At 42.9% G+C, this 12038-nt stretch overlaps 1 protein-coding gene across 4 annotated transcripts in view; it reads right to left on the minus strand.

Annotated features, from left to right (window-relative positions):
- Positions 1-3263: 3263 nt before the first annotated feature.
- Positions 3264-12038, minus strand: part of cry2 (cryptochrome circadian regulator 2) — a 32287-nt gene continuing 23512 nt past the window's right edge. For 2 of the 4 annotated variants that reach the window (XM_020455835.2, XM_020455837.2), the window contains 5 exons: positions 11647-11798; positions 7813-8015; positions 6618-6701; positions 6123-6316; positions 3264-5061 (listed from right to left, as the gene is read on the minus strand). In XM_020455835.2, the coding sequence (XP_020311424.2) occupies positions 6129-6316; positions 6618-6701; positions 7813-8015; positions 11647-11798 (627 nt within the window). In that variant the 3' untranslated portion in view covers positions 3264-5061; positions 6123-6128. Of the gene's footprint in view, positions 5062-6122; positions 6702-7812; positions 8016-11646; positions 11799-12038 lie in introns of all 4 variants that reach the window. The other 2 variants (XR_004204834.1, XR_004204833.1) reach the window with 1 other exon arrangement.

Consider the following 12038-nt stretch of genomic DNA (forward strand, 5'->3'; position numbering starts at 1 on the left):
CAGGAGAACTACCAGGAGAACTACCAGGTGGACTACCAGGTGAACTACCAGGTGGACTACCAGGAGAACTACCTGGTGGACTACCAGGTGTACTACCAGGTGGACTATCAGGAGAACTACCAGGTGAACTACCATCTGTGACGATATCAAAATGCTCTAATAAACTCTAGAACACATTCAAATTGTTGTAAAGAAAGAAAGAGAGAGAGACAAAGAAAGAGAGAGAGACAGAGAAAGAGAGAGAGACAGACAAAGAGAGAGAGACAGACAAAGAGAGAGAGACAGACAGACTAGTATGACCTCCATGTATATTAGCATAGAGCATTACTGCCAAGCAGTCTGGACTTATGGCAAATGTGCTGGTTTGCTAATCCGGTGAAAACAAGGCAGCTGCATGTCCTGCTTAGGAGGTTCTTCAATTACTACACCAGTCAGAGTTTCACTACACACCTCTGCTTACCAGGTGTGTATTCATTACGCCGATTCTGTTGCACAACATTTCTTATGGTGCAAACGGAAAACGGTTTGCAACGTAAACGAGAGTTTCTACTGGGCAAATTCAGATAGGTACCTCCCCGTTTTGTTTGCTTCCGTTTGGTTTTTAAACAGTAAAACGGTTTCTGTTGCGAGATGTAATGAATACACCCCAGAATAAATACTGATGTTCAAAAAGAGCTGCGCAGCATAAACATAGTTTATCTTCATTTCTCATATGCATTGTGCAGAAAAGCTTGACAGCAAATATGAAACTGACTATGGAAAACTATCAGCACAGTTATCTGTAATTCTACAGATAAATACATGAATCGGTATGTTATGAAAAGCTACTAATATTATACACTGAATTCCTATTAATTCTATGCCTTTGACTTCTGGCCTTGTAATTAATTACCTTAGGTGAGAAGCTGCTAGCATTTACGGCACATACTTTGTTTACATAATGTGGACATTTCCTAGTACAACTTTTTAAAGCGTCCTACTTTTGGCATAGTAGAGGTTTTCCAGGAAGCAGTCCATCATTGGACATAATATCCTACAACCGCTAATATCTCAGATTTCACACCATAATGCTTTATTTTTTATATTTAACTAGGAAAGTCAGTTAAGAAGAAATTATTATTTACAATGACAACGCTGGGCCAATTGTACGCCGCCCTATGGGACTCCCAATCACGGCCGGATGCAGCCTGGATTCAAAACAGGCTCTACAGTGACGCATCTTGCACTGAGTGTCTTAGACCACTGCACCACTCGGGAGCCCCCAAATAAGGCATCCTGGGTTGTGTTGTTACCCTGTTCGAAAATTACCATCTGATGATACTATGCACAGTATCTTTACCACAGGTAAAGGTCTATAACTCTGCCTGAGACATTAATTAGGCACCAAACAGAAAATACAGACTGAAACTTGGATGGAAGCACTTGAAGTAGTCCAAAAATAAAACACTTGTTTTTGCTTTCCCATTGCAAAACATTTTGTTACGTTTTGAATACAACCCTGGTTTAACTCTAGAAGTGCAGCCCTTCTGTACCATTTCTCCCACTGGTCTTCCATCCACTTCTCTCTATCCTCCTCCCCCAACCACTGTACTCCATCCTCGTTGTACTCCATGGCCAGACTGAGGCAGAGTAACATCAGCAGGGTAGGGCAGGCAGAGGGACAAGGAAGTGATCGATTCAACAGACAATTAAAACACTTCCTCCTTTCAACAGAGCATCATTCACAATCCTCCCAGCCTCTTCACCCGCCATCCACTCTGGCCCACACATCAACTACAGCATCAGCACCACAAGACAGAGGACATGCACACATTTTATTAGTACTATTGTTTGTATAATTTGCATATCATTGTATTTAAAATGTGTTTGACTTTCCTTGTCTGTCAGTGTATCAGTGTTTTGTTAGTTGTCATGTTCTCTATTTTGTGTGGACCCCAGGAAGAAGGGGCATCCTAATAAATAAACACAGAGGGATCCAGTCAAAAGATAGACCAGCTCATTTTCCACACAGCATAGATCTCGTCTTCACCACTGGCTCCACCAAGGCACTTGTTTAGTCTCTGTATTTGTGTTCCCCCTCTGGTCCGGTATAATGACTGGGGGATGATGGGATGGGGGAGGTGCAGCCCTGCCTGATGGAGAGTAGTGAGACTGGGGAGGGGGAAGAGACTCACCCTCTTAGCCCTAGCCCATCAACCCTGGTTGGGTAGGGTCTCCTCCTGTAAGGCCCTGCCTCCTGTATGATGGAGGGCTTGGATCGATGCAGCTCTACTCAGGTTGCCTGAGGAAGAGAAGTGGTGACTGCCAGGATCAATGGAGCTGCTGCTGAAAGAGTCTTCTTCTCATCATCTTGATCTGAGGGAGGAGGACATGGAAGGTCCCTGGCCCTTAGAACATCATGGCTTCCACTGTGTTGTTGTGTAGTATGGTTCATGCCCTGAACAAACTGTGATATGTGCAACGGTGCAGCAGAGACACATTTCAGCTTACATACGTCTAGTCTATCATGTTTAAAATAATGTGATTTGCTGTCCCTATTGGCAAGTCATGACATGAACACACACTACAACACTGGCTAGCCACTAACACATGCAGGGCTTGTAGAATACATCTCCTATAAAGTGAATACACTCACACTAACTCCTATCAACTCAAGCGTTGAACCTCAGAAGAAACAGCGGGTAAAATCCCCATATGAAAGTGTGACATTTACTTTACTGTTGTGCCATGTAAATTAAGCTGGGTCTGTGTTCATCCATCCTAACAATACCCTCGGTCTTTTAGTTTATCAAGTTACAGATTAGGATAATTATACTGTTCAGGGAAGCTCAAGTTTCAGTTTCACTGGGACAAGTCTTTACCAGATATCAACATGGTACTTAAAAGACAGCCTTTAGCTAATTTGTCAATCATCCATTTCTCTTTTACTGTAAGAGGATGTTACACAACCATACATGTGTTTCTATCAGTGGATAACAGGAGACAGAGACAGAGAGAGAGAGAGGACTCTGGCCATTAGTAGTGATCTCTGAGGAGATCACGTCAGTGTTACTGCTGGTCAACAAAGCACTGTTAAACCTCCTCCTTCTCACAGACTACAACTGGCCTGCACAGTAAGACATCATTTACCTCTATAGCTATAACTGATCTGAGCCTAGCCATTAAATAAACAAACCTAAGGCCTTAAAAGTGTTACATGTTGAATAATTAATATAAGTCATATACAAATCAGTAAGTCAATCCTATTTTCACAAGACAATTAAAAGGTTGTTGGAGTGCATTTTTATTAGTTGCATCAATTAATAGATATGATCAGCCGACAATAGTTCTAGCTCAGTCCTAGACCTTAGATTCAATACGATCTTGTCTACCAGATACCAAACTTCCAGTATATTCCTGTGTCAACCTACTGCATGTGGCCCTCCAGTGACTAAATGACATAACCTCAAGACAAAGAGCTGTAGCCATCCATCAGTAAATATACAACACAATGACATTTATTACAAACTATATCTTCTACAGTTATTGTCATCACTACAATAGTGAATTCCAGAATGTGATAGTAAGGTCCATAAAACAATTACAACCAAGAATAGTGAAATGGGTCACAATTCTATCAGGGCTTTAATGAAAATAAACTCCTTTGTACAATTCAAAACAAATAAATACAACTATTCAACAAAAACTCATCATGGCAGCTTAAATTATAGTGAACGTACACTTTTGCTTGGGATGTACAATAGTTGGTGACTGACAAAACGATTAGAAGATGGTGACTGTGTTAATGGAAAATATAAATTGCCTACCAATGGACTTAAAATTATCTTAATGCTACCAAGGTTTTAGGGAAAGTCATGTTTGTTTTGACAAAGATATATTTAACAATAATATATATATATAAAAGAAAGAGAGATACACACACAAGGCTGATTTACACAGAATATAGCAGGAACTAATATAAATCCTTTACACATATGGTATTTCATTGAAACAAGTCATTATTGTATTAGTAGACAGCATTATCATTAACTGTAGTGTTGTAGCCTGATCGATGGATTCACAAAATCTAAAACATATTGAGCCAAAAGGATTTTCTGTAGGTTGATGTGCTACAGAAATGAGAAATGTCTATCAGCAGTTTTGTCCGCGCATTTTTTTTTACATAAGCAACTTATATGTGAGAAGTTTAAATGAGGTGAATGGACAGTGACGGATGCATATGCATTTTTCATCCGTGTGTGACCGCAGCCTCACTACCCATGATGGGTAGAAACAAGTGGGTGTCGTTCTTTTTCCAGTAAGGTTTGATAGAATATGATTCTCTATAGCTTTATTGAAGGGCACCAACAATTGTTGGTTATTTCACTGATTGATAATATATATTCTCTGCCACAGGCAAAATATTAGTTTACAGACCAATCACATCATTGTGATAGAAGTCAAAATAACATACAGAAAAATAGCAAACAGATTTATGGACAGTGGAATCAGAGACACAAACATGTTGAGAATGGAGATTGTTCGCAACACATATCCACATCTTTGAAATGCACATAAAAATCGTATCAAATCTTTATAGACCATATGACCTGCGTATTTACACGCATGTGTTCAGTTTTTGGGGGATTTAAAACATTTCCCCCAGTTTGAGATTGCCCAGTGAGTTCTTAACACTAAGGTTAATATCTTTGAGGGTCTATTGCAGTCTTAAAGAGGTTATTCACACACTAATAAAATGTTGTGGTAAATGTTTAAATTTTTTTTTTAATGCTAGATTAGGAAAGCTGAAAGGTGTAAGAACTAACCTTCTTAGAACAAACTTCATTGTAACCTTGTTGTATACACATACATTATTAGCCAGTATGGTACTGTTTTTAACACTGATCTGGAGTTGCTGTTATTCTTAGATTTTAGAAAGTGGTTATGGTTTGTAAAACGCTCTGTGTGTGTGTGTGTATGTATGTAAGTGACTCGTCTTGCCACAAGGATAGGGGTGAGCGCAGGACATCAGAGGTCTTCTGCCATGTCCTTCTGTTATACACCATCCCACATGGCAAGATCCTAAAGACACAGGCAACAAACCAAAGCTTCAGTTAAAATCACACTCCTTTCACCTCATTTAATCACCAGTAGACAGGATGCAGCTCATCTCAATAGGTGGTAGAGGTGTGACCTTTTTGTTGACGTAGATGCAGAAAGTAAACAGCATAATGGGTATATTTCCACAACAACTAAGAGTGTTGAAGCACGAAGCGAGCACGAACCGAAGTGCACATACTGTGTGTGACTGTGTGAGAGCAAAGTGTTACATCTCACGCATCTCAATATCCTAGCCTATTCATTGATGACAGACCCTGCTTTGCTGAAGTCGGGAGACATTGCAAGCCAAGAAATTGTGGGATACAGCATTTAACTGCCGATAGACGGGCCTAGTGCACGGTTCTGACGGTCTGCCTGAAGGCCGACCTACCTATACCGTGCCCCTCCCCTCTCTGTCCCTCACTAGCGCGCTATGAAAGATGCAAGTGTTTGTGTTCTCAGAAGTAAGGCAAAAAAATAAAAAATCAGTCTCCTCCCTTCCAAAAATATTATATTAGGAGTCGATTTCTTGCAGAATCAAATCTTGACACTCAACAGGGAGTCTGCACTGGGAGACTGCACAACTACGTCATCGTCGTTAACAGTAAAAAAAATAATTAAAAGGTCCGTTTAAACAGTGATATTATTTCCATTTGTCACATCCCTAATAAGTGGTCCAGGTATCCTCATGACACGGCACAAGTGAGGGGTGGACCTTTCCTCTTTTGTTCACTATTGCACCTCTAGTGTTCCTGAAGCAAGCGGGGAGGCCGATGATCTCACATCAGATCAACTCCTTGCATGGCCTACTCCTTGAAGTTTTCAGTTATGTCCAAAAAATTATATTTTGCTCAAAATATTGTTGTTATACCCTTAAGAGTGTGTACATTACTTCCAAAATAGCTGGGGTGCGTCTAACTTTTTACCAACAGCCCAAAAAAAGAGCATTGAATGATTTGATGACTTCTGAAAAATGAATCTCATCATTTAAAAAAAATAATTAAAAGAACAACCCATTGTCTTCAGATAGTTTAGCTAATTACCGTGTGTCACTGCAGATCCACTGGCTGATGCTCTGACTGTTCCTCCCATTGCTCCTGTTGCTGCACCTGGTCTCCTTTGGCAGTGCTGGTGTGCTGGTGTTTTGTGTGGGTGCACATCTGGGTGCTTTGTGGTTCGGAAGACCTGCCTCTCTTCAGAGTGTTGGACTGGGCAGACGAAGTGTGTGGGGGTGACTCTGCATTCAGTAGTTTAGATTAGTAATGTCTATTCCTGTACATTTAAATCATTCACTTTCTGTTATAGACATTTCCTTGTCTAGCTGATGCATTGAAACTTTCAGAAAAGAAAAGCCAATGTGTTAGAAGCTTCAAGTGATTCAATTCCAAAATCATTTGCTTGTTTTTTTATTGAACCAACTAAGTAGCAACTAAAACGTGAAAAAATGCTGCTTTCTTGACCAGGACTTCCCTGGTTAATTAAAGGATGAATAAACATTTTAAAAAAGACTACAAAATAAGAACTACATCCAAACATACCACAGGTGCTGCTACTGGCCTGAGAGTCGTCTGTCGGGGGAGGCTCTGCCTCTTCCTGAATGGTGGGCACAGATGCCAGGAGACCTGACAGACACACACAGACTGACGTCAATGTTACCATGGCAACACTGACTGGAAATAGCCTACATAAGGACTGACGCAGAATGAAAACACAAGGGCAAGTCATCCAATGTAAACTGAAAAACAACCATTTTTCTTTTACCACTAGGAGGCTCTCTAGAGCCATATAGTAAACCAGGAGCTGTGCTTCATGAAACAGGATGCTATTCTGTGCTGTTAGAACTCAGACAGACAGCTCCATCCATAAGACAGCAGTCAACAACAGTCATCTACTGCAGTACAATACCTACATCTGTGGTAGACGACCCTGTTCCTCGAGTGACGCAAGGATTGCAGGATATTGTCCCAGCAAGGCACCACACTGACCTACTAAGCTAATTGATCAGTTCAATGATTGCCTCAATTTAGCACACCTTGTCTTCCAGGTCAGTTAAAACATGAAGTGCCTACCCCTGCATACATACAGATATCTATTCCCTGTAACGGGGACAACATGGATGTACGGTACCGTGGTAACCATAATACTTCTACTACATGATCAGTGAGATGACAGAATGGACAGACAACAGCAGCTCGTGACAACAGGTCATCATGACAGTCATGCAGCTCATGACAGGAGGAGTGCGTTGTTGGCAGTAGGAACCATTCAGACTGTCCATCAGAGCCCAACATAACAGCTCTTAGAGAAATGACAAGGAGTATGGTGGAGCTGGGGGCCATTAAACGACAACCCATAAGAGGCAAATTGCTGCCGTTATCTCAGCAGGAACTGTGAGAGAACCAGGATGTTGTTTTAGACGAGAGAGCTCCTTTCAGACTATATGAAATGAAACCAAACCATGGTCGTGACTCATGTTCAATAGGGCAAACCACAGCAAAACGGTTCGCAACGGTTCGCAATAATCTGTGGCATTATTATCATTTTTTTTATTTTTAAAACCTCTCCCCGCTGAACACGACCACTGTAACCAAGTAATGAGGACGGGTGAGGTGGACTTTTTCTATCGCTGCTGTCTTCAGATCTTGATCCTAGGTTTTTATTGTAAATAACTATGTTCTTAACTTGTTCACCTGTATAAATCAAGGTTAAATAATATAAAAGTTAAAGACTCACTGAGGCCTCTGTAGTGGGAGAGTTGCTGGTAGACCTGCTTCATTCTCTCTATGTTGAGCCTGCTGCCCTCTGCGTGGTTGATCATGGGCTTGGGGTAGTCTACTCCCACGATGCAGTTGGCTGCCTTCTGGACAGACTCTGGGGCTCTCCACGGCTCATAGATGTATCGGTTGGGATAGTCCTTCAATTTAGGAATGTAGCGCCTAGAAGATAGACAATCACAGATGTTCGAGACATTCATTGGTATTATTTCTGCCACTGAATTACATATAGAACTGATTCATATGGTCTCTATGCAGTTTATTCAATTGATTTATGTATTTTGTACTTGAAAAAGAGCACCACAAACTGGTCTTTCGAGCTGGATAGGTGCAATTGGCCAGGGACATGACCAGTAGAAATAGGATGCAGTTCATGCAGCATGCCATGCCCCAGACGCGGCACACACGCTGGCAAGAGGAGGACTGGGAAGTCCAGCAGACTGGGGCCATGGAGAGGTTTTACCTCAGGTTCATGTCCAGCAGCCGGAACCAACCCAGCCTCCACGGCTCCAGCCCTAGAGCCAGCCAAGCAGTTGCCAGAGCTGCACCCAGTCTTGCTGTCCAACGCGCTCCGGCCAGCCAACCCGACACCAGTGGTGCAGCCAGACCAGCGACTGTCTCAGAGGCTCAAGCCGTTTCAGCATCTGGCCAAGCTCCATTCCACACTCCAGCCGGTGACACCACGAGCAGCACCGGAGCCAGACGAGCTGTTGCCAGTGCTGAAGCCTGACCAGCAGCTGCCGGCGCTCTGGCATGCGCCACCTCCGCCTGAGCTGGCACCCCAACAGAAACCCCAGCCAGAGTGTCACCTGGACCAGCTGTCACCGGACTCAACTCCGGTTCAGGTCTCTACTGTTAACACAAAATGACCAGTTTAACAACATTTACTTCCCCGTATTTCCACAGTACACAGTTGCCATCACACTCAGGCCAGGTTCATCTCCAGTGAGACTACTGCACAGGCGTACTAATAACAGAGTGATAGCACCACAATAACAGAAGAAGGATACTTAAACCATGAACTTAATAATCTCCCACTTTTCTTTAAAGACAAATAGAACATCAACAAAATAATTAAATGACAAGTTATTATATAAGTTCTCCATTACAAAATGGGTTGTGTGACAAAGTCGCGCCTTAGTGGCGCAGCAGTCTAAGGCACTGCATCTCAGTGCTAGAGGATTCACTGCAGACCCTGGTTTGATCCTGGGCTGTATCACACCCGAACAAAATTAGTTCTTAACTGATTTGCCTAGTTAAATAAAGGTTACAAATGTTTTGGTAGGTTTGTGTCTGTTAATGTGTCCTTTGTCATTTTCAGTAGGAGGCCGATTCTCAGCAACAGCCCCTCCATCTTGTTGATCAATTTACTTTCTGCCGTCTGGAGCGATGGACCCTAACAATGGTGCCTCTGTGCCTCACACCACACCATCTTGGCCAATGACTACTCCCTGTCCTTTCCACTCTTGACAGTCAACTCGTTTGTAGTACACTTTGTTTCCAGTCTTGTACATCTCATCGGTGGGTTGTTTACGCAGAGCCCTGAGAATTCTATCTGAACACTTCTCGCTGCATGTCGTGCTGAAATGTGCTGTCCCATCCATGCACTCACACTGGTCCCTTCTAGTGCTGAAAGGTGCTGTCCCATCCATGCCCTCACACTGGTCCCTTCTAGTGCTGAAAGGTGCTGTCCCATCCATGCCCTCACACTGGTCCCTTCTAGTGCTGAAAGGTGCTGTCCCACCCATGCACTCACACTGGTCCCTTCTAGTGCTGGTGGCTTGTCAACCAGTACAGAGGGAAGAATAGGGTTCTGCCCCAACACTAGTTGCTATGGGCTGTAACTATGAACATTGTGCATTGAGTTTTTTGCCATCAAAGCCCAATCTAGGGCTGTTTTCCAGTGACATCCATTGTCTTGCTTCACTTTCAGTGTTTGATTATGTCTCTCCACAAGTCCATTGCTCCATGGACTGGATGCAGCAGTTGTCTTTACTTCCATGTTGAATTTCTCTGCCATTTCTCTTATTTCATTATTATTGAATTCTCCTCCATTGTCAATGTACAATTTCTGGGTCGGGCCATGCACACTTATCCAGGAATGAATTAAGTGCTTGACGATGTCACTGGGTTTCTTTGTAATCACAATGCTTCCAGTACTGAAGTGGTGGATTATGTACCACACACTCAGTTCTAGCTCATATAGATCTACAGCCACTGTTTCATTGTACATGGACGCAAGTGGCAAACCAACAGCTGGTCTGGGCTTAGGTTTGCTGTATTTCTGACATGTCTCACAACTGTTAACCATCTGCCGTAGAATGGAAATACTCATCATTATTATTCCCAGAACTGCTGAGTCATTTCTGAAGTCTGTCAACTGTAGCATGACCAAACTGTTTGTGAAGTTAACAATACCTTGAGTTTTTCCTCTTGTTCATGTTCGCTGTGTTCAGAATCTCTATGTGCTCTGTGTCAGTCAGAATCACATTTCTACACAGACTGTGTGATGTCTTTGTCTAAAATGTTTACACAATAGTGGCCTGAGGGAGTAAGTTCAAGGGTCACTGGTTGTTTAAAACATCACTGCCATGTCATTTTTTTGTCTAGTACAGCCCCTACCTTCTTGAGGGAAGCTTTGCTTAATAGTAAGGGGATATCTGTAGGGAACACCTCTGTTTCAATGTGACTCTTAGTCTGACCAATTTTTGCTGGTATCTTAACTCTCTTGGTAGAATGGATGACTCTCCCATCTCCAAATTTGAAGTCACTGTTGCTTGGTGTGTCAATCATATTTTGTACTTATTTTATATTTATTTCACTGACATAACTATCAAGACATGTTGCACCACACACTGTGCGTGTACATGCAGTATCAATCACAGCCGATCCTAAGGATTCAACTATAAATATCTCAGTATCAGAAGCAGATTGGCTCTCTCTCCGTTTTTACATGTTCCTCTGTTAGTTTAACTTGTTAATTTTTATGAGGACAGTCTTTAACCCAAAGGTAAGTGCTTTGACAAATACCACATTCTGATCTCCTTCCATGCCTGTCCAGTGGATTTTTGCTGGGCAAATGCTTTGATCAAAGTTCCCATTCCGTTTCCTTGTTCAAATCCTCCATGTATATTCCCAGTGCTGTATCTCTCGCTCTTCCCTCGAGCGATAAAACCACCGCAAGTGTTAGCTTTTTCTTATATAATATATACTTAAAACATTAACTTAACACCTACTACATCTGCTGCCTTGCAGATATGCTTGACCTGGGTCCATCGCCAGACCCAGCCCTGAATCCAATGCCCGGCACTGTCCAGGACCCACCGGCTGACCAGGTTCCAGTCCTGGGTCCACAGGCAGACACCTAGCACAGCCAGACCCACAACCAGCACTGACGCTCAATCCTGCCGTCAGCCATTAGTGCTCATATCAATGTGTTCTGATTTATGCCTGTGTCTTTATTGTGCCTGTATGAGCCTCTATGGATCAATAGAGTTGATTTAATTATTCAGCCAAAGCACAAACAACGTGGTAATCACGGACCAATCACTGTGCTCTGTCCAATGCCCACAGGTTAGTGTGTGTCTGACGTAGTACGCGTGTGTCTGACGTAGTACGCGTGTGTGTGACGTAGTACGCGTGTGTGTGTGTGTGACGTAGTGTGTGTGAGACATAGTGTGTGTGTGTGTGAGAGAGACAGTGTGTGTGTGTGTGAGAGACAGTGTGTGTATGTGTGTGTGTGTGAGAGAGACAGTGTGTGTGTGTGAGAGACAGTGTGTGTGTGTGTGTGTACCTGATGTAGTCTCCGCTGGGGTCTGTCCTCCTTCCGAAGCCCACAGGGCAGTAACAGTGGAAGAACTGCTGGAAGAAGGCACTGCAGGAGAGCCACATCCAGCTGCCTGCGTTCACACTCCAGTCTGCATCCAGGAGCAGCTCCTCAAACACCTGACAGGCAGAACCAACCAGCACAGAATACAGTTAGATACCAGTAAAGCGGCACCACTACTGTCTCACGTACGTCTTGATGCTTTGGATATACAGTAAATACCCACGTTTTCCTTGTCAATGTAAACCCCCAATGCCTTTGTGTGTGTAAATGTCATTGTGTGTGTAAACTGTTATTGGCCTGCTTTATGGAAGTACTAAGGTAAAGTAAACACTGTGTGTGTTGACAGTCTGTATTCA

This window comes from Oncorhynchus kisutch, linkage group LG22 (assembly GCF_002021735.2).
Source record: "Oncorhynchus kisutch isolate 150728-3 linkage group LG22, Okis_V2, whole genome shotgun sequence".
NCBI classification, from domain to species: domain Eukaryota; kingdom Metazoa; phylum Chordata; class Actinopteri; order Salmoniformes; family Salmonidae; genus Oncorhynchus; species Oncorhynchus kisutch.